This window comes from Medicago sativa, chromosome 8, assembly GCF_051527215.1.
Source record: "Medicago sativa cultivar Bolivia chromosome 8, Bolivia_mono, whole genome shotgun sequence".
NCBI classification, from domain to species: Eukaryota; Viridiplantae; Streptophyta; class Magnoliopsida; order Fabales; family Fabaceae; genus Medicago; species Medicago sativa.
In genome coordinates, this window is record NC_140756.1 from 81,291,397 (window position 1) to 81,315,692 (window position 24,296).

Below are 24,296 nucleotides of genomic sequence, written 5' to 3' on the forward strand. Positions count from 1 at the left end.
TCCTATGCTCGTGTTGTATAATCGGTGCTGAGTGGTGTTTATGAACCTCTTGCCATTGTTGCCATGCATTTAGTGCTGTCCTTCCAATGCTCGTTGAAGTATGATGAGCGTCATTCCAAATGACATCATTACGTGCAGTCCAAATTTGCCAAAGAAGTAAAGCCACCCGACCAGCAATGTCTCGGCTTTTTGAACGACATATATCAAAAACAAAGTCTGCCAAACTGCTCACAGTTCCAACTCGCGGTTGCAGCACAGTCGCAAGCCCTGCCCAATACCAACTCTCATGTGCCACCGTACAACCCACAAAAGCATGCCAATCATCCTCAATAGTTGTTTCACACCAAGGACATATCACCTCACATTGTACATGTCTTGATTGTAATCGAAGGCGCGTCGGAACACACTCTCTACATATCCTCCATAACAAATTACGTGCTTTAAAGTTGGTTAGCAAATAAAATCCTTTTTTTTATCCAATAGCTCTAAAGTTTGAACTTCAACCATTGTATATCACAATATATCTATCAACTCAATTATACTCACATAAACTTCTCTAGTGTTAATCAAAACAACTTTACATAAACGCTATAAAATAAAAGTTGAAAAATGTAAACACATTATTCAACAATCAACACACGCATGGTTGGAGTATTATTTATTTATTATTTTGAGCTCATATACGCATGAGATTATGTTTTTCTATTTTAGTTTTTTGATATTTTCTTTTCGCACAAAAATATAATATAAGAGTAATGCTTTTAGTGGCCCTAACAGGCAAGTGCTCGGCAACATATGCATTGTAATAGTTGTCAAAATTTAAGTAAAAATGGATCAAAGAAAGATAATGCATTTGAAGTAAAATTTAGACTAAATAGATCAATTTTCTTTAATATAGTTTTGCATATATATTGAGTAGACTTTAAACATCATCGCATCATGCTTGGTACAAGTCATCCTACAGTCCTACTAATCAATAATAATTTATCCTTTCCTCAATTTTTAACAAAAAAAAAAAAAAAAAGTCTCAAACTCACAAGCATTTGTAATCTAAAAATTACATTCTCAATCACCAGATAAGCATATATCAAATTCGAAAATAACAGTTTGTGTGCAGTGGAGGAGCAACAGTCTTCCCAGGGGATGATGCACTTTTTTTTAGAAGAGGGGATGATGAATTTGAATCCCCTCAAGTTTGCAAATTTACCCCAATAATAGTATTTTTATTCAATTTGAGTCCGGTCAAATTTAAAGTTTGCGCGAGCTGTGTCCTATTCACACGTCAAAGTAAATGACATTGTTCATTCAAAGCCACACGCAGAGAATGAAGAAGGTTATACATACATACACATGTAGTGATTTCACATTCAAATTGATTCTAAAAAGTGGTCTTTGGAATCGAAGCAAGTTTTTGAAACTAGTTAAAACATTACTTTGTCACTGAACTAGGTGCTAAGGAGACAGAGGTGTTGTATCTTAACACACACATATTCATTAATAAACTGAAAGAATGCAGTGTCAAAATTTATAATAATAATTTATCCTAAAAAATCATGAAATATATGAAATGAAATAATAGTTTGTCAAATCATATTTTTAGAGTACTTTCAATTAAGTTTTTAGCCAATTTTCATTAGTTTTATATTTAATTTAGAATCATTTTGAATAAATTGTAGTTTTTTATTTATTTAGTCAAGTAGTGTATCATTACCTATTATATTATTGATAAATGACCACATGACCTAATAATAGAAAGGGAGGCGTTGCATGCTTTGGAGGCTAAAGGGAATTAGAAAAAGGAGAAAACTTAGGTACAATTTTTTAGGGGCTTTTTGTATGATTTTTAACTAAAAATACACCTTTTTCGGATATAACAAACTATGAGAAAAATATGGATTTGAGAAAATCATAGTGAATTATGTTAAGAACCATACGAAAAGCACCTAAAGAATTGTACCTAAGTTTTTTCCTCAGAAAAAATGTGTTCTTGTGATGGATGATTGAATAAGATGAAAGAAATTGATTTCCACTTAACTAATATATTAATTAAAGGAGGGGTGAATATTAAAGAGAGAAAAAAAAGGAAGCAACATGTGCCTATGTTAGAATGGAAAAAGCAAGGCTGCACATCATATGGAACGAGATCTTTTGAATTTTGATCACGATTTTGGTGACGTTTTGGAATCATGCGATTGTATAAACCTCTATTCAATACCATTACAATCTTAGGTTATGTTTGGATATATTAAAACGATTAAAACGAACTGAATGGAGCGGAATAAAATAGAATGGAATAGAGTTGAATGTAACAGAGAGCAGAACAATTATTCCTTTCCATTGTTTGGATATTTTATGATGGAACGGAACAGATTATTCATTCCATTGTTTGGAAACTGAACAGAACATAATGAATTATAAATTATTTATTCTATTTCTATGCTTATATGAAAAACATTATAAAGTTAAAATATATTGTCCCCTTGAGCTTAGCTCAGTTGGTAGAGACATTGCATAATTTATGCAGGGGCTGGGGTTCGAACATCGGACACCCCACTTCTCCACAATTAAGCAGGGGCCGGGGTCCGAACCTCGGACACCTCACTTCTCCACAATTAATTGTGTGAGCTCTGTCACTAGGCAACTAATCAAAAAAGAAAGTCAAATTATATTATCTTATTCACAAAAAAAACACATTATCTTTGAATGAAAATTACAAAAAATTTATAATTTGTATTAGCGGTGTTAAATTAAATTAATAAAAAGATAAAAGTATTACATGTTCTTAATTAGAATATAATGAAAGGGGGAAAAACTAATGATCAATAATTACTAATCAGTATAAAACGTGACGCATGCTTTTGGATCATTGAACCACTATTTGATTCAAAACTAATGGTGTATTTTTGGTAGATAAAGGAATTTTTTGGTAGAAGATTCAGAAACAATGGTGTGTCACTCTGTTGTTATTTCACGTTGGCAATTTTCATTGTCATGAACTACCGAAAGCAAGAGTGAAGATGCAAATTGAGTGATAATGACATTGTTGATCGAAGAAACAAAAATAAGTTAGAGGAAAAATGTAAAGAAGAGGAGGATATCTTTGTAATTTAACAAATGAAAAACTAATTTATTAAAGATTTCATCTCATTCCATCTAAATTGGGGGTAAACAAAATGAGAGTAAGTGATGGAATGTATTCTATTTTGTTCCATTCCATTCCATCCTTTTAATGAATATCCAAGCAATGGAATCTTAATTTATTCTATTCCATCTCATTCCGCCACATTCCATCAATCCAATAATAGCCTTAGTATTATTCAGTATATTTGTTCTTAATGCTTTTCATATGTTGACGAATGTATGAATTGATTTCTATTATCAACTAACTACTAGCCCTAGCTCTTGATTTAGACATAGTATACTGTTTAATCTAACAGGTCAGCTTAGGGATAGATGATTGTTAGGTTATGATATAGAAATCAACGTTCATAAAACCTTCAACGGGTACGGACTCACCTAAGGGATTATGGTGTTGTAGCTTTAGTATAGGGCTCTGATTCAAGGGATTGATCAGAGCTATTTTGTTAATTAGTTGTGAAATTAGGAGAATAATTGTAGAGACTAGGTGCAATTTACCAAACAACAAGATATAATTGATTCGAAAGACTTGATCACTTTAATCTCTGATATTTTCCAAAATAAATTATTTTTATTTTTATTTTATGTTAAACTGAAATATATGTTTCTTATTTTTATTTTTACAATAATCCTGGCTTCGCCACTGAATCTAAGTTATGAGTTGGACTTTTGAGTCATTTATATCTTTTGAGTTGGACTTTGTAGTCTTTTTAATGAGTGATCTAAATGCATTGATTAAGAAATTCATTAAAGGAAATTTTGTGATGAAATAAAAACAAATGTTTTTCAATTTTTTTAATGCAAAAAATTTGTTATTCAATAAAGAAATACTTTATTGTAAAAATAAAAAGTAAAATAAGAAAAATACATCCCTCCTAAAATTTTATTTTTCAAAAGCATCTCTCACTTTGTAACCTTCTCAAACTCTCATGAATTTTGCAAGTGAGAGTTAAACAAACTATGATACTTTGCTGCTATAGGCGTTTATTAAACAAATACAATTCAACTTACACTTTCCTCCGTCACTATACATTTGCTCATTCTCAATTTCAACTGTTGGATTCCGAATTCGATAGATACAAAACCTCTTCTTCCTTATACGATGCCAATCACCTTCATTTACAACTCTACAAAACCGGTTTCGCCAACGATGTTTTCTTTTGCAACACTCTTATCAACATATACGTTAGAATTGGAAACTTGGTTCCTGCTCGGAAACTGTTCGATGAAATGCCGCAAAAGAATCTCGTTTCTTGGTCTTGTTTAATTTCAGGCTATACGCAAAATAGAATGCCTGATGAAGCGTGTTCTTTGTTCAAAGGGGTGATTTCTAGTGGCTTGTTGCCCAATCATTATGCCATTGGTAGTGCTCTTCGAGCTTGTCAACAATATGGTTCGACTGGACTAAAACTCGGGATACAGATTCATGCCTTTGTTTGTAAATTGCCATGTGTTTTAGATATGGTTTTGTCGAATGTGCTTATGTCTATGTATTCTGATTGTTCTGGTTCTATCGATGACGCTCGTCGTGTTTTTGATGAGATAAAGTTTAAAAATTCTGTGACATGGAATTCCATTATTTCTGTTTATTGTCGAAGGGGAGATGCAGTTTCTGCTTTTAAGCTGTTTTCCGGAATGCAAATGGAAGTTGTAGAGCTTAATTTAAGGCCTAATGAATATACTTTGTGTAGTTTAGTAACTGCTGCGTGTTCTCTGGCTGACCGTGGACTGGTTTTGCTCGAGCAGATGCTGACTAGAATTGAGAAATCCGGATTCTTACGTGATTTATATGTTGGTAGTGCTTTGGTTAATGGGTTTGCGAGATATGGTTTAATGGATTGTGCTAAAATGATTTTCAAGCAGATGTATGATCGCAATGCTGTGACTATGAATGGGTTAATGGTTGGACTGGCAAGGCAGCACCAGGGTGAAGAAGCAGCTAAAGTATTTAAGGAAATGAAAGATTTAGTGGAAATAAACTCGGAATCTCTTGTGGTTCTTTTAAGCGCTTTGACTGAATTTTCAAATTTAAAAGAAGGGAAGAGAAAAGGTCAGGAGGTTCACGCTTACCTGTTTCGCAGTGGTTTGGTTGATGCTCGGATTTCAATTGGAAATGCACTTGTCAATATGTATGCTAAATGTGCTGCCATTGATAACGCTTGCTCAGTTTTTCAACTCATGCCTAGTAAAGATACTGTCTCCTGGAACTCTATGATCTCTGGCCTTGACCACAATGAGCGATTTGAGGAAGCAGTTTCCTGTTTCCGTACAATGAAGAGAAATGGAATGGTGCCCTCAAATTTCTCAGCTATTAGTACCTTGAGTTCGTGTTCAAGCCTGGGTTGGTTAACGTTAGGACGACAGATACATGGTGAAGAGTTCAAATGGGGACTTGATTTGGATGTTTCAGTTTCAAATGCCCTCTTAACATTATATGCTGAAACTGATTCTATTAATGAATGTCAGAAAGTTTTCTTTCAGATGCCAGAGTACGATCAGGTTTCTTGGAATTCTTTTATTGGTGCGCTAGCAAATTATGAGGCATCAGTTTTACAAGCTTTAAAATATTTCCTGGAGATGATGCAAGCTGGATGGAGACCTAATAGAGTGACATTTATAAATATTTTAGCGGCAGTTTCTTCACTTTCAGTTTTAGGACTGGGCCGTCAAATCCATGCTTTAATCTTAAAATACTCTATTGCTGATGACAATGCTATCGAGAATGCACTTCTAGCTTTCTATGGAAAGTGTGAGCAGATGGAGGACTGTGAGATTATCTTTTCTAGAATGTCTGAGCGAAGAGATGAAGTCAGTTGGAATTCAATGATTTCTGGATACCTACACAGTGGCCTTCTGCACAAGGCCATGGATTTGGTGTGGCTTATGATGCAAAGGGGACAGAAACTGGATGGTTTCACATTTGCCACTGTTCTCAGTGCTTGTGCTTCAGTTGCAACATTAGAGCGCGGTATGGAAGTTCATGCATGTGCTGTAAGAGCTTGTTTAAAGTCTGATGTTGTTGTTGGAAGTGCGCTAGTTGACATGTACGCGAAGTGCGGAAAGATAGATTACGCTTCGAGGTTCTTCGATTTGATGCCAGTCAGGAACATATATTCTTGGAATTCAATGATTTCAGGTTATGCACGCCATGGACAAGGACAAAAAGCTCTAAAGATTTTTACACGAATGAAACAGCATGGCCAATCACCAGATCATGTCACCTTTGTCGGGGTTCTATCAGCTTGTAGTCATGTAGGGTTAGTTGATGAAGGATATAAGCATTTCAAATCAATGGGTGAAGTTTATGGACTGCCTCCCCGAATAGAACACTTTTCTTGTATGGTAGACCTCCTCGGGAGGGCAGGTGATGTTAAAAAGATAGAGGACTTTATCAAAACAATGCCAATGGATCCTAATATCCTTATTTGGAGAACAGTTTTAGGAGCATGCTGCCGAGCTAACGGCCGTAATACAGAGCTAGGGCAGAGGGCTGCAAAGATGCTTATTGAGTTAGAGCCGCAGAATGCTGTGAATTATGTACTTCTTTCTAACATGCATGCTGCTGGTGGGAATTGGGAAGATGTGGTAGAAGCTAGGTTGGCAATGAGGAAAGCAGCAGTGAAGAAAGATGCTGGATGTAGCTGGGTCAACATGAAGGATGGAGTTCATTTGTTTGTGGCTGGAGATCAAACACACCCTGAAAAAGAAAAAATCTATGAAAAGCTCAAGGAGCTAATGAACAAAATGAGGGATGCTGGATATGTGCCTGAAACCAAATATGCACTCTATGATCTGGAGCTTGAGAACAAAGAAGAACTCCTTAGCTATCATAGTGAAAAACTAGCAATTGCTTTCGTTCTCACTCGCAAATCTGAACTGCCAATTAGGATAATGAAGAACCTTCGGGTTTGTGGTGACTGTCACACTGCTTTCAAATACATATCAAAGATTGTTGGTCGACAGATAATTTTACGAGATTCAAATAGATTTCACCATTTTGGTGGTGGCATGTGTTCTTGTGGGGATTATTGGTGAACAACTAAACAACTGTGTAGTTTCTTTGGTTCTATCTACAGCATGGAAATACTGTCCACAAGATTCTTCACCACTGTTGGCTGCATGTTTACATGTTTGTAATTTGATTCATGTAGCCAACCCCACTTAGTGGGATAAGGTTTTCTTCTTGTTGTTGTAATAGCAAAGAAGAGTGAAGAAAAATAGTGAGACACATATTGAAATTGATTGGCATATTATATTAGGTGATAGATATAGAAGCGTGGCAATGTCTGGTAGTTTGATGACAGTTCACCACTAAGAGAAGCATAGGTGCAATTTTTGGGAACTCTGACTATGTCTTTGTTTAGTCAGTTATCTGAATTAAAATCAGATTTGGACCCAACTAGCACAGCATAGCACAATTAGAAAGGAAGACATTGGTTGTATTTTTTGTGAACTGAATTTTATTCATTTTTTGTACGTCTTCTTACTGTAACTTTTCTTTGACTCCTAATAAGAAAAATGCTTTATGACGTCGTGGAGAACAACATTGATCAGAACCGGTTGAGAATCCTTACATATTAACATTCGAGTCAAACTCAATAAGACGAGAATAGAAGTTTGAGAAGCTTATTTTGATGGTCTGTTTGTTTCTTATTTAAAGTTAACTATCTCATTTAATTTGTTTATGGTTTGTTTGATGTTCTGTTTGTATACTTGCAGATATGGTTTTTTAATTTGTGGAGTCATCGCTAAGACATGACTCAGTGGAGACCTGCTTGTTTTTTGGAAGGATTTGTAATAAATGAATTTTTTTTTGGAATGCATACTGTTTTTTTTTAAAGGAGTCTGAAATTTTTGGTAAGTTGTGCACACTGTTGCGTACTTGTTATTTACTGCTTGCTGTATAGTGCATACTGCTAAATTTCATGCATACTGCATGTTTTCCCTATTGCTTTCAGCCACTGCCTCTTGCTACTTGCTGCCACTGAGACGGGTGAACAAGACTGACCTTATTGGTGCTGAGAAGGTTATTGTTGCTGTTAAGGCATCAAAGGAAATTCCAAGACTCCTCTTGTTTGGTCATTGACTTATGTTAGTACTTTATAGATTGCAACTATGAAAGTAGATCATAGATAATAATGCAGTTTGTGATCTGTTTTGGTTTTGCTTTCTTTGCAAGTATCTCAAACATGAGGAAAAGAGATGCATGGAAGAGCTGCAGTGCACCAAAATGGGTTTCTTAGACTGATAGAAATTCATGTTAGCTAGGCATTGCATCTCTTAGCAGCAAATGTTAGAAGCAGTTAGAAGCAAATGCTGTTGGCAATCCAAATAGTTCTAATAATGGTACATGTTTGATTGTGCTTGGTTATGCATGTAAAGATGAACTAGGCATTGCAGACAGCCATTGCGCTGAGGCATGTTTCTAGATTAGAAGGAAACACGTACCTTTTGCAAATTTTTGAATCATTCAAAAAAATAATTTATGAGTAATTCTTTCATGGCGGCTAACAAGCAAGTGACCTGCAACTAGCATGCATTAATGTTGTGCACATACATCTAAGTTTGAAGGCTGAGAGAAGGTTGAAATAATTAAATTTAAGAACCAATAATTTTTACATTAAGAGGCATTATCTTCGGATAATCACTTGAAAGCCTAAGAAACAAAACTTAGACTCTGTTAAAAACTTCCATGCAGAGAATTTCACAATATGAACCAATTTCTCTACTTGGAAGTCATCCTACATTGCACCCCTCATTCAACAGTAAAACATTACTTTCTTGAGCTTCTCTTTTAAAGCTGGTGGTGGCCGAACTGACTCGACTTTCGATCTTGTAACTTGCGATTTTGCATTTTCATGGACATCAGGTTCCATGTAGAATTGCGCTCTGTAAGCTGCTAGATGAGCATAGTACGCAGGAGGCACTGCACACACATATATCAGACAATTAAATGTAATCCATATGACTATATATTGATTAGTAATGTTTGCTGCACTTAATAAATCATTTAAATTAAAATCTCTTATAGGAATATCTTAATATATCAGACAATTTTCTATTGATGTATACCAACACCTTTTTGATTTATATAGCAATATCTATAAGACTTACCTTAAGAAGCAGCTCGCGTGCATCTTGTATATCTGTAATCAAAACACGAGGAAGTTAGTATTTCATCATAAGAATAGCATGCTCATTTGATAAGATAAAGTTTATTTACGTGTGGCACAAGTTGTTAGTTAAGGACTGAATCTCATCCATCGGCACTGAATTTGTTGCCGTCTCATATAAAATGATAATGTACTGGTTTACTTGTACCCTGAAAATTCCATTAATGTAAATCCAACACTAACAATATTCTTCTAAAGTAGCGACGTAGATGTCATTATCATACCTGTCCAGCATGACTGCACAAGTAGAAATTGAACTCAGTAGGATGACAAATCTTTGAATCCACCACAGTTCCTACATTAAACAATTATACATGTTTCAACTCCAGCAATAATAATTACATTGCTTAGAGATGTAATTGGAGAGTATTCCAAATATTCTGCAATTCTGATCGCACCCTTCGGCGAAAACAAAATATCTAGACACTTATTTACATCATCTTGGAATTTTATAAATATCATAAATATGCAATAATTCTGCCTAGTAGTAGAATGTTTAAAGGCTTTTTACCTGTCCATGTTGTTTCTGTCGTTGTGATTGTCTGAGAAGAGTCTAGTGTAATGTCGTTTTTGAACCACGACAAACGTCACCTGAGGTTGGTAACCATACTCCAAAGATGCACAAGCCTACACATCTTTGAAATTTAAGCTCTAAGGAATGTCATAACTAATAGAAACAAATATAACTGTTTTCAAATATTATGTCGAAGTACCATACAGATGGCGTCAAGCTTATATAGCAAAACCTGGTAGAACTGTCCTTCACTTACCCCATCCCTGTAAAATATTACCCTGCATGATTTTTTCCAGTTGCTTTCTGAAATGAGAGTAAGAGCTCTTTGCAGTGGCACAAAGTGCTATGATCCAAATTAGCATACTGGTGAATGATTGAAGGTAATAAGCGCAAATTCTAATGTTAGAAGATGTGTTACTAAATTACCTGATCATGCCACCATAAACTGATACCGCGACAAGAATCGTTCCAACATTTGAAACGATCTTCAATAGGTTCCTCGCGAGGAAGCTGAGCACATACCAATCCTCACTTAAACAAGCAACAATCTAATTATGACAGAAAAACAGCAACACGAGTAATTGTTAAACCAGAAAAATATCAATCTCCAACAATACCACTTCTGTATACTTTGTCACTTCTAGCCAGTCTTGGGAGGCTACAACCCGAATAACAATAATCAGAATCGATGGAACATACGGAGAGCTATGTGTTATTTAGAAGTTGAATTATAGGAAAATTTGTTTTGATTGGGATTAAGACCAAGTTTGTTTGTTGTTCAAGAAAAAGATTAAGTTTTGTTATCCCTTAGAAAGATTAAGTAGCGTGTTTTATCGATTGAGTTTGTTTTAATTTGTTTTTAAGAGAGAAACTAGAGGGTATTTGAAACAAAAGATACAGAATGATGTAATTTTGATAACATGTCAAAAAATTAAGAAGTAAAATTATATTTTTGATAGTCATTGAGTTTTATAATTAGAGAATTTGAAGTAGAGGGTGGTTGAAACAAAAAACATGATATAATTTTGATCATGTGTCAAAAAATTAAGAAGGAGTAAGATTATATTTTTGATAGGCATTAAGTTTTTTAATTAGAGAATAGATAGATAATTTAAATACATAGTAGCGAGTTTTTACTTTTTAGTCAAAGACATGTGAAAGTAAGTTTGGTAATTCTCTTAAAACCTAGTCAATAAACTTACGAGGCATAAAGTAATTATGCATAAATCGTTGAACTCTTTGTGAAAGAATAGTCTTTACGAATTACAAAGAAAACTTTGTAGTTAGATTTCAGATTTTTTCTTAATTTTTTTAAATGAAGTTATATTTCAGAAATTACTACTTTGTAGTAGTTTATTAATTGAGAAAAAGAGTAGATGGGGTATAGGCGAGTGGGTGCCCAACAACTTCAGCCAACTAGACCATCGACCCGTGCTACCGCACGGGTCCTACCACATAGAAGTTAATCGAATTAATGAAAATAATGTAACCATACATAGCCGATAGAAGTTTTATATCATACATAACAAAATGAAATGATAGTTAACAAAATTGAATAAAATTGAATACTTGTAAATAAAATTGCACATAGCCCTGCACTGCTCGATCTTAAGTCACATCATAAAGAAAAACGGAGAGCATCAAAAAAAGTGTCATTACCGTAAAGAATGGAAACATAAAATTTAACAAAAAATATACTGCATCAATTTTTTTCGTAATGCAATATTTGTTGTTAAATTTTCTGTGCATATTGATGCAGCTTTTCCATATAGCGTGACAAATGTGTTTAATATATTTTTCGTGGTTATTTTTTGTTATTGGAGCATATTTGATATGTAGCATATATAGCATAGTCGATTAACTTCTCCGTGTATTAAGTTTTTCGTGACCAATTAATATAAGTACGTCATAAATGCTTTTAATAGGTAGTAATTGGTAGAGTAATTAGTGCATAATGCATAAAAGCAATTAAAAGCAATTCTTATAGGAAAATATGCAAGTTAAAAGTTTTCAATTGTCATTAACTACGTTTTCAAGCCATTAACTACGCTTTTAATTGCCATTAACAGTGCGTCATTCATTGTTAATTGCATTAAAAGTGTATTATTCATTTTTAATTAGCATTAAGTAAGTTATGCGTTTTTTAATTAGCATTAACTACGTTCTCATGGAGTAATTCAAATTTGATTTATCATGTGACGATATACCTATTTTGTCGGTTTCTAAGAAATAAATATGTTGATCTCTTAAGACCTTATATTGCAAATCAAATGGTCTTTATCGTCCATGGTTAGAGACATGATCACTACATAATTAATCAAAGAGCCATGATGACTATTATTATTATTTCTACAAATTGGTGACTGTATTTTTTTCACTATTTTTATTCTAGTTTTAGTATTTGTTTAGATTGCAACAATAAGATTAATATATGAACTTATTCTGGTTTCTTCAAGCAAATATAATTAATATGGTTTTCAATCGCAGTATATAAAAGTCTACAATAGATGAAAATAATGAATCAACCAAAACATAGCATCCTTCAATTGAAAATAATAAAAACCTATCAAATAGGAATTACATGACATTAGATAGCACGTAATCAAAACCATTAGACAACTAAAAATCAAATGTGCAAAATAGGAATGCATTAGGGGCCAAAGTTTTTGCTCCAAGCCTTAATGTCTTCCACTCGTACAGATTCCTTGCGGTGCAAAACATTTTCCAATCCCCTCTAAACTTGATTTCGTCCTTGTAAAAAAGAATGACCACATTGAACAACGAATGATGTCCGCTATCGTCAATAATTGCCAATTCTATGCAATTCTTGTCAACGATGCTATCAAATACTTTAGCATAGGAGAAAGTCTGTGTAAAATAAGAAAACAGACACATATGAGATCTTATAAATGAATCGACATTGACAGATAACAAACTGAAATATGTGACTAAATCTATAAGGATTGTATACCAGTTGATCAGATGTTACATATGCAAGTGTTAACCATTTGGTGACACTAAATTTAAAACAGTCGCATATGTGGGGATAAGGAGCGGGGTAGTCGATCTGGACAAATCCAGGTGCTGCATTAGGACCATAAATTAATTATGCTAGCCTTAAACGTAAAGGAGGGAGATAACTCGGATACTTGATTTCATAGTTATGGCTATCGTGAACCCGAATCACAAAAAGTTGAGGGAAAACATAGATCAGAGATATCCAGCCACCATGCTCTAATTTATAGGCCTTGTTCAGTTCTTCTATTCCATGAGAGAAATACAGCTTTCCATCATATTTATCCACGACAACCTCAAATTGATTGAGTCCTAGATCGATTAAAGTGACATACTTATTCAACTCATTGCCTATCTCCTTGTTGAGAGTTGTACCCAATATCAAATGTGTCTGTATTGGAAACATATATCAAAATAAATCAATTATGCTCTTTATAGAAACTAAATAGCAAAATATTTTCTTTCTTCTATTTTACTTTCTAACAGTATGATTGAGTTACAGGATTTTTTGTGTAAAATACCTCGTCTGGGTGGTACTGCACATGATATGTGTGCCACTTTAGCTTCAGCAGTTGCATAAATGCAGGATCTTCAACGTGATACTCCCATAGTGCAACATCTGCGAAGGAACAATGTTAATATATTATTGTTGTTCAATAGCTACGGAATATTTCACTCATCAAAAAATAAGAGTAATCAGATGATATTAACATAAAGTTTCTATTAAACAAAATATACATGAGCATGAGTATAGAGAGAAATCCGTGACATTTTTTGCTGTCGTAAGGTCTAACATCATAGAATTACAGGATCATATGTTTTTTTAAGGCTTTGATTCGAAAATATGCACCAAAGTTATAAGGAGAAGACAACATTTTATAGAATGCTAATTAATGTGAATGACCATTGTGCTTCTATTGGTAGTAATTCCCATTCATTGCGAAAATTAAAAGCAATTTATTACCAGCCTATTTTATAGAAATATTTAAAGTAATTCGTATTTAGTCGAAATACTTTTTTTTTAGAGAAGTCGAAATACTTTTTGGACAGTGGCATATCATTTTATTTAAAGCAATTAGTCATAGCAATTTAATTATAGTTAATGGCATATAATTTCGACTTTATTTAAAAAAAGGTATGTGTGAAACATTGTAATGTCAGCACGAAGAACACCTTTAGATTAGCAATTAGTTAGGGGATTGTTGACCGACTTTATTTGCATTAAATACGTCTTCAATTGCATTAACTAAGTAATATGGGAGAAAATTTGTAGACTTTGAATCAACGGGTGTGATCAAGTGTGAAAATAGAGGTTGAACGGATGAGATTAGATTAGTCATTAATACATGTTTAGGAGGGAAAAATGCTAGGGATTAGGGCAAAGAAGGGTGAATTAGGGCAAACATGATAGCCAAGCAAGTCTAGCTTTTATAATAAAGGATAAGCATGACATCGTTGCCGCAAAATTCCAGCAGATAATAATAAACCTAGTGTGTTTAAAGAGTATAATTCGGGAAAAAAAACAACAACATGCTGATTTTCTGTTACATACGATATATAGAACTACTGCGTTCATTATTCACATTTTCTATTTGAAGAAACTCAACACTTATTCAAACTCATCCTTTCTCCTTCAATATTTTCTCTATAATCATGTGTTTTTCTTTTAGAGATGTTTTTGATATGGATCAGTATCCAAATCGGTATCCATTTCCAGGATTAGATCTCTACGAAGCAACCCTTGAGGCCATGGAAAGGGAAAGAAAAACGTTTCATTATGACATTAATGACTTTGATCGAGACCCTTTGGCGTGGTCGATGCCATTGGATAACCATCACTGTGGCCAATTCTCCATGGCTGCCGTTCAGTCGAATGTGAATATAGAAGATCATGGTGAAGTTAAGGTTGGCGATGGTGCACTCTTTGTTGGAGTTTATGATGGCTACAATGGCGACGCGGTATCTAACTACATCAGGAATCACATTTTCCAGACTCTACTAAGTGAGTCTTGTTTGTACATTCTTTTTATTTCTTGTTTGAGTTTGCGTCTGCATGCATGCGTGTTTATTACATCTATCGGGTGATTGTTTCAATAAAATAAAACTCTCATGTGACATATTCGCATTAATTATTAGGTATGAACGATAGACTTCCAAATGTTGTAATATTGCCATATGTGTAGTTTTTAAGCCTAGAAGTGTGATGAACTGGTTATAAATTGCAGGGCATGTTCAGGAGAATGATAACAATATGTCTCTAGACATTCTGAGGAAAGTTGTTTCTGAAATTGAGACAGGGTTTATTGAGTTTGCCAGAAGACATTATGTGCAACATGGTCAACCAAAGATTGGTATAGTTAGTTCAGGTTGTCTGATTTGTATCATAGAGAGAATGACACTATATCTCGCCAACGTTGGAGACTCGCGCACTATACTTGGTTCTAAGATGGGTATTGGTCCATTTAAAAGATTGCGTGTTAAGCAAATGGCTAGAGATCACAGTTGTAATAATCAGAAGATTCGAGATGAACTCGCTGCATTGCATGATGATAATATGATTTGCAACTATAATGACAAAGCATGGCGTGTTAGGAACACAAGCAGCGTGGTATCTTTTTATTTTTAATTTGCTTTCAATCTACATTCTAGTATAAGTAACCATCCAACATCCTATGCAAATTACTGATTGAGTTTTTATCTAGAGAAACCACTTTTTGACAACTCTGAAGTTGTCAACAAAGTTGTCTCGAATGATTGTTATCAATATGAAGCACTGATGCTTCTGATTTAAGGTGCCTTTGGTGTCCCTCACATGACACCAACCAAAACATGTGGCTATATTTAATCACTTGTAGATTTTAAAATGATTGCCGGTGCATGTGTTAATTAGTGTTAGTGTAGAGTTCGGTGTCCATGCCTCGTGTCTATTTTAGAGCCTCATTCACAGATTGATAATCGACGTTTCTTAATTACTAGGGTAGCTAGCATGATAGGCATACTAAACAACAAACAAAACGAATATTGAAGTAATAAAAATTGAAGCAAGAACATGAGAAGATATACTTACCGAGGCAAAGTCAAGTTCCCTTATTCTAAAGCTTGAATGATATTGGAAACAATAGGAACAGTGTCATTGAATGTTCCTTTAGGAAATTAAGGTAAAAAGTTCCAAACCATTGCTCATGAGTTTAACCAAAGAAAGATCAGCCACTCCTCCTCCTCCGGTGTGGATATCTTCCTTCTCTTTGAAATAGTATTTCTTAAAGTTAATGGTTGAATTAGTTTATAAACATGAAATCACAATATTTAATTTTTTACGTACACATTACTGATTGATTTTTATCTATACTACATTCACTTCTAAGCTACTCGATCATTGCTTAATGTTGACTTGACAGACAAGCAGATGTATAGGAAATGCGTATATGAAGAAGGCACCATTCACTACATGGACATCATTCAAAGTCCCCTTATGGGATGATGTGGTTTCAACTTTTAATAGACCTTTGCTATCAGCCGAACCAGAGATTTATTCAAGAGTTTTAAAAGACAATGATAGATTCATTATATTTGGATCTGGTGGATTTTGGAAATGGGTGACAAATAAGCAAGCTGCTAAAATTGTTAATGCTAGTCCACGAGATGTATGTATATATATGGCTTGTTCTTGCTAATTACTTGTTTTTATTATTTATTTATCAGTATATATATATATATATATATATATATATTTGGTAGCTAGTTATTGGTTTGTTTGTTAATAATGATATGTTATGATGTGTTTGGTGTAGGGGATTGCAAAAAGACTTTCAACGTATGCTCTACAGATTGCAGCTGAACATAGGAAAAAAATATATAGAGACATATTACATTATCCTAAAGGAAGTTCTGTGAGTGGAGGGCGGTTTTTTAGTCAGAGAGCCAGGCCAGATTATCATGATGATATGGCTGTGATTGTTATATATATGGATAAAATGTCGAATGGGGCTGTCAGTCCACAAATCATGTCTTACAGAGGTCACTTTAACACATTTCAACGTTAAGATTTTAGATATCTTTAGTTGTATGTGTCCATCTGACATATGCCAAAAGGATTATGTCTAACACACACTTTCAGCACTTACTGAATCAGTTAAATCTCATTGTAGCACGAACGATTCCTTATATCAGTTAATTCTTTCATGATGGCTAACAAGCAAGTGGCCTGCAACTAGCATTCATTAAGAGTGCATGTGGAATTCTGGATTTCTACATTAATGTTGTGCACATACTTCTTCTAAGTTTGAATTCTGAGAGAAGATTGAAATAATTAAATTTAAGAACCAATAATTTCTACATTAAGAGCCATTATTTTTGGTTAATCACTTGAAAGCCTAAGAAACAAAACTTAGACTCTGTCAAAAATTTCCATGAAGAGAATTACACAATATGAACCAATTTCTCTACTTGGAAGTCATGCTACAAAGCTCCCCATTCAACAGTAAAACATTACTTTCTTCACCTTCTCTTTTAGAGCTGGGAGTGGACGAACTGACTCGACTTTCGATCTTGTAACTTGCGATTTTCCATTTTCATGGACATCAGGTTCCATGTAGAATCGCGCTCTGTAAGCTGCCAGATGAGCATAGTACGCAGGAGGCACTGCACACACATATATCAGACAATTAAATGTAATCTATATGACTATATATTGATTAGTAAAGTCTGCTGCACTTAATAAATCATTTAGATCAAAATCCCTTGTAGATATTTTCTGTTGATGTATATTAAGACCTTTTTGAGCAATTTCTATAAGACTCACCTAAAGAAACCGACCGCGTACATCTTGCATATCTGTCATCAAAACATGAGGAGGTTAATAATTTCATCATAATAATAGTGCAGATATATTTGATAAGATAAGACAGAATTTATTTACGTGTAGCACAAGTTATTAGTTAAGGACTGAATCTCATCGGCACTGAATTTGTTGTCGTCCCATATAACATGATAATGAGCTGGTTTACTTGTACCCTGAAAATTCAATTAATGAAAATCCAGCACTCACAATGTTCCCTAACGTAGCGACGTAGATGTCATCATCATACCTGAACTCCAGCATGACTACACAAGTAGAAGTCGAACTCAGTAGGATGACAAATCTTTGAGTCCACCACAGTTCCTACATTAACCAATTAGACATGTTTCAACTCCAGCAATAATAATTACATTGCTTAGAGATGTAATTGGAGAGTATTCCAAACATTCTGCAATTCTGATCACACCCTTCGGCGAAAATAAAATATCTAGACAATTATTTACATCATCTTGGAATTATATAAATATCATAAATATGCAATAATGGTGGCAAGTAATAGAAAGTTTAAAGGCTTTTTACCTGGTAAGATATTCCCACTCCTATCCATGCTGTTTCTGTCGTTGTGATTGTCTGAGAAGAGTCGAGTGTGATGCCGTTTTTGAACCACGACAAATGTAACCGGAGGTTGGTAACCAGACTCCAAAGATGCACAAGCCTACACATAATCGAAATTTACGCACTAAGGAATGTCATAATCATAGAAACAAATATAACTGTTTCAAATATTATGTGGAAGTACCTTACGGATGGCATCGAGCTCGTATAACAAAACCTGGTAGAACTGTCCTTCACTTACCCCATCCCTGTAAAATAATATCCTACATGGTTTTTTTCCAGTTGCTTTCTGAAATGAGAGTAAGAGCTCTCTGCAATAGCACAGAATGTTATGATCCAAGTTAGCATGCTGATGAATGATTCAAGGTAATAAATGCAAATTCTGATGTTAGAAGATCTGTACCAAATTACCTGATCATGCCACCATAAACGATACCGCGATGAGGATCGTTCCAACATTTGAAAAGATCTTTAATAATTTCCTCTCGAGGAGGCTGAGCACATACCAATCCTGCATATTTTGTCACTTCTGGCCAGTCTTGGGAGGCTACAACCTGAATAACAATATTCAGAACCGATCGAACATAGGGAGAGCTGAGTTATAGGAGTATGGAAATGCTTACGGCAGCAATGGATGGACACACGTCCTCTCCGGATTCAGGATGCGATACATCAGCTCCAAAAATTATTGTTGGAATGTCACTAACCAATGGAATCCTGCAACTTATAGCATCCAAAAGTACCGTGTTTCTTCCTCCCATCTAAAATTATATTGCATTTATTTAAGAAAATAAACATTAAGTGAAAAATGGAAGTATATAAGTGATTATTCTCGAGTAACAAGAAACCAAGTTGATACTTTGGAATGTAAAAATTAATAGATTATTTAAACTTCGTGATACAAACCTTGACATTGATCTTTAGTGCTACATTTGACAAATACTGTCTATTAATCTTGAATACATATTTTGTAAGACAACATTGGGAAATCAGCCCGAGATCTGTTTCGCAGATTTTTTTGAGATTACCTGAAAGAATAATTTGTTTCTTCAGTCCAAGTACAAAATTCAGAACACATGTTTTCTTGTAAACATGAGTGGAAGCAGATTCGTCGGGAGAAGAAAATAAAAAAGAGAATATGTGAAAGTAAAAACAGTCTCAAGTCTCATTTTCATATACAGTGAAACAAATGAAGTAGTAAAAATGTTCTAGAATCTCTTAGAATCATACCATAGAGAGAGCCATTGTTGTCTGGAAGAATGGCAACAAGCAACTCTAGCTCTTTTCCCTCAAGTTTGTTTAGAGAAAAAGAATGTACATACTTCAAAGCCTTCTTAACCATATCTGGCCTTGCTGAATATACAGGAGTAACTGGTTCCTCACTAAATTCCTGTTATGAAAGGATAAAAAGTAATGTATACTACAAATACATGATGATGATGATGATGATACGGAATAACAAGAGTGTGTACTTATAATTGAAAACAAGAAATGATGTGGAGTGTGACACAAACAAATAGCAAGGAAAACGGCGTTGTATAACATGGTTATATATAAAAAAAAGTTGTTCGCTATAACCAAAACTTGAAACTTTACCATGCCCAAACTTTGGCAAGTCTGAACTAACTGTTGGCAAAACGCATTAGCTGTTTTTTCTTTGACACTTCTTGAGAAATTGATACATGCCCAATATCTTACTTTGCTTCCATTTACAACTTTCTGTATTGAAATAACAAGAATTAAAATTCACTAAAAAAAACTAACCACTCCATAATCTTAGTGTGACTACGCTAACCTTGTTCGTCATGTTCCATTGTCCAACTTGTGGCAAGATTTTTTTATCTCTTCCAGTTTCATGATATTTCAACTATGAAGATCCAAAATGTACTATTGTCAGTAGAATGCGAAAAGGCAACAACAACAAATAATCAATTCAACTCAACAATCTGAAAAATTACCCAAGGAGCAGGAAGAACCCTAGCCTCGACTGATGCAAGTTCGTTGCCGATGCTGATGCCAAACTCCTTTGCATAAGGATTACAATCATAATCATTTTGATGAATTGTCTGTCAGTTATAAACAAGAGTATTTATCACACATATCATAGGCTATTCAGTTACAACGGATTCAAACCTATGCAGTGCGACAGTTCAGATTGTAGGTGTCTCCGGTGTCTGACATGCATTAAATTCAATCACTCCTGTTTTCTAAAATTAATACTAGTGTCTATGTGTAAGTGTCATGTCTAGTGTCTGTGCTTCATAAACTCAAACAAAAAATGTCAATAACCTGAAGAATATCAATCTCCCTTTCGCGTGGTCGCTGGCATGAGACTCTTAGCATAGAAGTTATCTGCTTCTCACTAAGCCCTTTTGTATATCTCTGTCCACCAACTATCTTGCATGCCTAGTACAAGATTCACATAAGTTGTTTATTTAAAAAATATTTTTAAAAAAATGGTTTCATTACTAAATTTATACAAAAAGCTTACCTCCATAGGCAAATAGTTCACCTTCTTTTGACTTCCTACTTGAAGGCAAGGTAAATGAGGATACATGATTGTGTATCCATACATTTCTTGAAAGTAATCAATTACTGATATCATGTTCATTTTTTCACCCAAAGGGAAACTATTCGGAGGAAAAGATAAAAAACCGTTACCTCAAATGTCCAATGTGTTAAATTCACAACTTTTTGTAATGCAAAAAATTACAAAACCATACCTGAGTTCCCTTGTAGGCTGTGATGATAATCCTGTTATCCTGTACTTCCTTCTAAAACTTCCTCTATATGTAACTTCTACTTTCACACCTCTTAAGGTTTTCTTAATCTGCTTGAATGATACCACAAAGATTTCTTGGTCAGATAGTGCTTAACTTTTGGAGATGATGTTATACAACTAAAAACAAAGAATTCTAGTTGCCATAGAAATATGAATTTCTTACCTTGATGCGATCTGCATCTGACAATGGCTTTGAGTGCACATCTTTTCCTAAAATTTTAGCTGCAATGTCAATCACAGGGAGCGGCTCTATAAACACCGTGGATGCCATGTCTGGAAGAACAAAACAATTAGAAGAGAAACAAAGATATGCATCTTGTGTTAAGGACAAATCAAGTGGTTAATGAATTGTTTGGGAGAACTTGTTGGTTAGACTTTACCAATCGGCCGAACTTTGGATTATCAAAGCCCTTTCCCAAGAATAGGAGGGTTGAGTTAAAAAAAAATCCCATTAAAAAAAGATGAAGATATGGTAGAAGTCTCACCAACATTAAGTGATAATCCCATCTGAGTAGGCCTTATACTTTGATAGAAACCGCTCCATGATTCCAAGCCACCAGTCAGCTTATGTGGTTTTTTTAAATCCGGAGAATAGTGTAAGCTCCCAAATGATACATAGCTAAATATGCAAATTAAGGTGTCAGAAACAATAATATGATAGGTTAAAACTTGAAAGACAAAGCACAACTTCACCTATGAGATGCAAGCTCCTTCAATACTATGTCAATGGCATTGATAGCTTCTTGTGGAGTTTCCACTTTTTTTCCACTGAGAAGCTCATGTAACTGATGCATGCTAACATGAGCTAAAAACTTGATTGCAACTTCAAATTTTCTTTCCCTGAACACACAAATTTACAACTCATATTTGTTACAAAATCCAAAAATTAAAAGAAAATTTACATGGTTTTTTCTTGAATAAATCAATCACCTTGTAGTACCAATACCCTCATCATCCTCAATCAATAGTATATTGAACTCTTTGTGTGTAAAAGGAAGCGAACCGGCAGTGTAAAGATTCTCTGCACCATCATAAACAGGGAGCTTCTTTCCCAATTCAGTGTTCTGGTAAAGCTTCACTAACTTAGCTATGATAGCTTTTCTTGTTTTACTAGAGATAACTTGAGGAGTTATATCAACCTTCAAAAAACACACATGATAACTTAGCAAAATCCTATAGTTCTAAATTACTGTCTACATTTGCAATTGTGGTCGCAATAAAAATGTTATAGACGTCGCTGCAACTTCAATTGCTGCTACATTTTAGCGCAATATCAAAGTTTGCAGCGTAACAAAAACCGCAATTTCAACAGTCAATGTATATATGTCACTTGAAATTCATCTCAAGTTTTTACCACATTAAAAAAAAAAAAAAAACATTGAACCCTTTTTTGTTGCATTTAAATTACTTACATGATAATGGCTCAAGTTAGATACTGAAATATCTGCAAGGAAGTAATTAGCTTTGACAACACACTTTGTTCCAAGTTTGCCATAGCCAGGCCTAGAAGGAAACACAAGACTTTTGCAAGAGGAAGAAAAACATGAAGCCAGTTGAGATTCAAGTCCAGTTTCTTGAACTTTACCTTCTTCCTTCATTTGTACTACTAGCTAGTTCTGTAGAAAATAAAGAAGGAACTTTCGCTTATGACAAAACAAGTTCCAAGTTTTTTTTTTACACAGCTCATTGAGTGAGAAAGACAAGAAGCCTTTGTAAGGGTTTGCTGCAAGATATAAAGAAAGAAGGGAAAAAGAAAAAGAAGAAAAATAAAATAAAGGTATATGGTATCAAATGGTGGCAGCATTTGATTTCATTTCATCTTGTACTAGGCGCTGTACATTCTCTGAGTCTGAGATTGAAAAGATGGGAGAAAAATAAAGTGACATGCATTACATGCAAACTAACAATATACTATAAAAATCTAATCTAATTAATGAACGAACATTGACATTGTTGCGTATTGGAATTCTGTGTCAGTGTGTATGACTTACCACTCTTTCTTTTTTATGGGCATAATAATATAAACTTTCTCTTCACTGCTACCACTTTTCCTTGAGAAATAATTTCATAGTTCCATGAGCTCGCTCTTTCTCACACACATATACAGTATATAAATTATAATAAGTGAGGCAAAGATGTTGTGCACGAGAGAAATTCAGCTCGTGCAGTGCTGCTATACTTTATTATTTGTGGGGGTATGGTGTGGGGTCTGATTTCATGTCATATTAAGTGAATTTATTGGACAATGTGGATTATTTTTTTATGTAACATGTTTTAACCGTATTTTTTTTATTAAAATATAAAGACAAATGATAATATATAATATGTTGAATTTGTCTTGATAAATATTTTTAAAATATTGTTATAATTTTTTAATAGATAATATAAAATAGTAAAGATTAAAAACATGCATTGACATGTATGACAAAGTCAACTATGTCACGAGACCGAAGAAGTATTCATGAAGGAACGATATCACAATTGTAGTTTAATCTTAATAAAATAAATCGTATTTTATCTCTACAAAACTAACCAAAAATACAAAAGCCTAATTGACAAGCTAATATGTAGCGGATAATTTTTTTTGTTGAACTACCTTATAAATATCAAATCACATAAAAAACTTAATTAATATTTAATTTTTTTCAAATATGACAGTAAAATTTAGAGAAAAAAATGATAAGTTACGAGCTAATTTATCCAAATAAGTTATATGCTAGTAAAAATAAACTATATAATTATGGGGATAAAAATCATCAAACAAGTTTTTTTTTTTTGTTATATCAAAGAGAGCCAAAGTAAAAAGGGAAATAGACTTTCTAATCAATATCCGGTTGTAGCATAATTGTGTGACACCATGCAATTCATTTTCATGTTGTTGGTGTGCGTGCTACTATCACCCAGGTCTAAAGGAGATTTGGTTTAGGTTCATATGGTGCTCTCTAATCTCTATCGCCCTTTCTTTCAAGGATCAAGATTAACTATAAATTCCATTTGATGGTGATGAAAAGACCTGACTGCATGGAACTTTGACTGCACTAATCAGTGTATGTTTGGATTCACGGTTAATTTAGCAAAATCACCTTGACACTGTGATTTTGTGAAACATTTAAGTGTAACTTATGTCTGTCAAAATCATGGTACCTCTTACAATGTTTCCATCGATCCGAACATGCATGATTGTCCAAATGTCCCTTATTTTGAGTTAAAATTCGTGGTCCCATAAGGTGGAGCAGATGTTTGAAATCGTCCCTACTCCAA

At 34.1% G+C, this 24,296-nt stretch overlaps 3 protein-coding genes and 1 long non-coding RNA gene across 5 annotated transcripts; 2 read left to right on the plus strand and 2 right to left on the minus strand.

Annotated features, from left to right (window-relative positions):
• Positions 1-3,939: 3,939 nt before the first annotated feature.
• MEF7 (Tetratricopeptide repeat (TPR)-like superfamily protein) lies at positions 3,940-8,638 on the plus strand. Its single transcript, XM_085732077.1, has 4 exons — positions 3,940-7,775; positions 7,858-7,995; positions 8,097-8,229; positions 8,318-8,638. The coding sequence occupies exon 1, from the start codon at positions 4,099-4,101 to the stop codon at positions 7,171-7,173; it is 3,075 nt and encodes a 1,024-aa protein (XP_085588203.1). The 5' UTR covers positions 3,940-4,098; the 3' UTR covers positions 7,174-7,775; positions 7,858-7,995; positions 8,097-8,229; positions 8,318-8,638.
• Positions 8,639-8,721: 83 nt separating this feature from the next.
• Positions 8,722-9,465, minus strand: LOC146902167 (uncharacterized). Its single transcript, XR_015021322.1, has 3 exons — positions 9,362-9,465; positions 9,253-9,284; positions 8,722-9,064 (listed from the first exon to the last, which is right to left on the minus strand). It is a non-coding gene; the product is annotated as an uncharacterized LOC146902167 (long non-coding RNA).
• Positions 9,466-14,367: 4,902 nt separating this feature from the next.
• On the plus strand, positions 14,368-16,990 carry LOC146902168 (putative protein phosphatase 2C 43). Its single transcript, XM_085732081.1, has 4 exons — positions 14,368-14,842; positions 15,066-15,448; positions 16,239-16,484; positions 16,632-16,990. The coding sequence occupies exons 1-4, from the start codon at positions 14,494-14,496 to the stop codon at positions 16,881-16,883; spliced, it is 1,230 nt and encodes a 409-aa protein (XP_085588207.1). The 5' UTR covers positions 14,368-14,493; the 3' UTR covers positions 16,884-16,990.
• Positions 16,991-17,040: 50 nt separating this feature from the next.
• On the minus strand, positions 17,041-23,181 carry LOC146902169 (protein argonaute PNH1-like). Of its 2 annotated transcripts, none has more exons than XM_085732078.1 (22): positions 23,027-23,181; positions 22,448-22,651; positions 21,966-22,174; positions 21,729-21,875; positions 21,521-21,654; positions 21,199-21,308; positions 20,977-21,083; positions 20,745-20,883; positions 20,543-20,659; positions 20,212-20,319; positions 20,049-20,120; positions 19,850-19,972; positions 19,484-19,643; positions 19,160-19,281; positions 18,877-19,014; positions 18,665-18,807; positions 18,438-18,564; positions 18,218-18,353; positions 17,928-18,001; positions 17,759-17,853; positions 17,642-17,673; positions 17,041-17,481 (listed from the first exon to the last, which is right to left on the minus strand). In XM_085732078.1, the coding sequence occupies exons 2-22, from the start codon at positions 22,631-22,633 to the stop codon at positions 17,315-17,317; spliced, it is 2,646 nt and encodes an 881-aa protein (XP_085588204.1). In that variant the 5' UTR covers positions 22,634-22,651; positions 23,027-23,181; the 3' UTR covers positions 17,041-17,314. The 2 variants fall into 2 exon arrangements, with proteins under 2 accessions (XP_085588204.1, XP_085588205.1); XM_085732079.1 differs by having other exon boundaries at positions 22,979-23,123.
• Between the last annotated feature and the right edge of the window lie 1,115 nt (positions 23,182-24,296).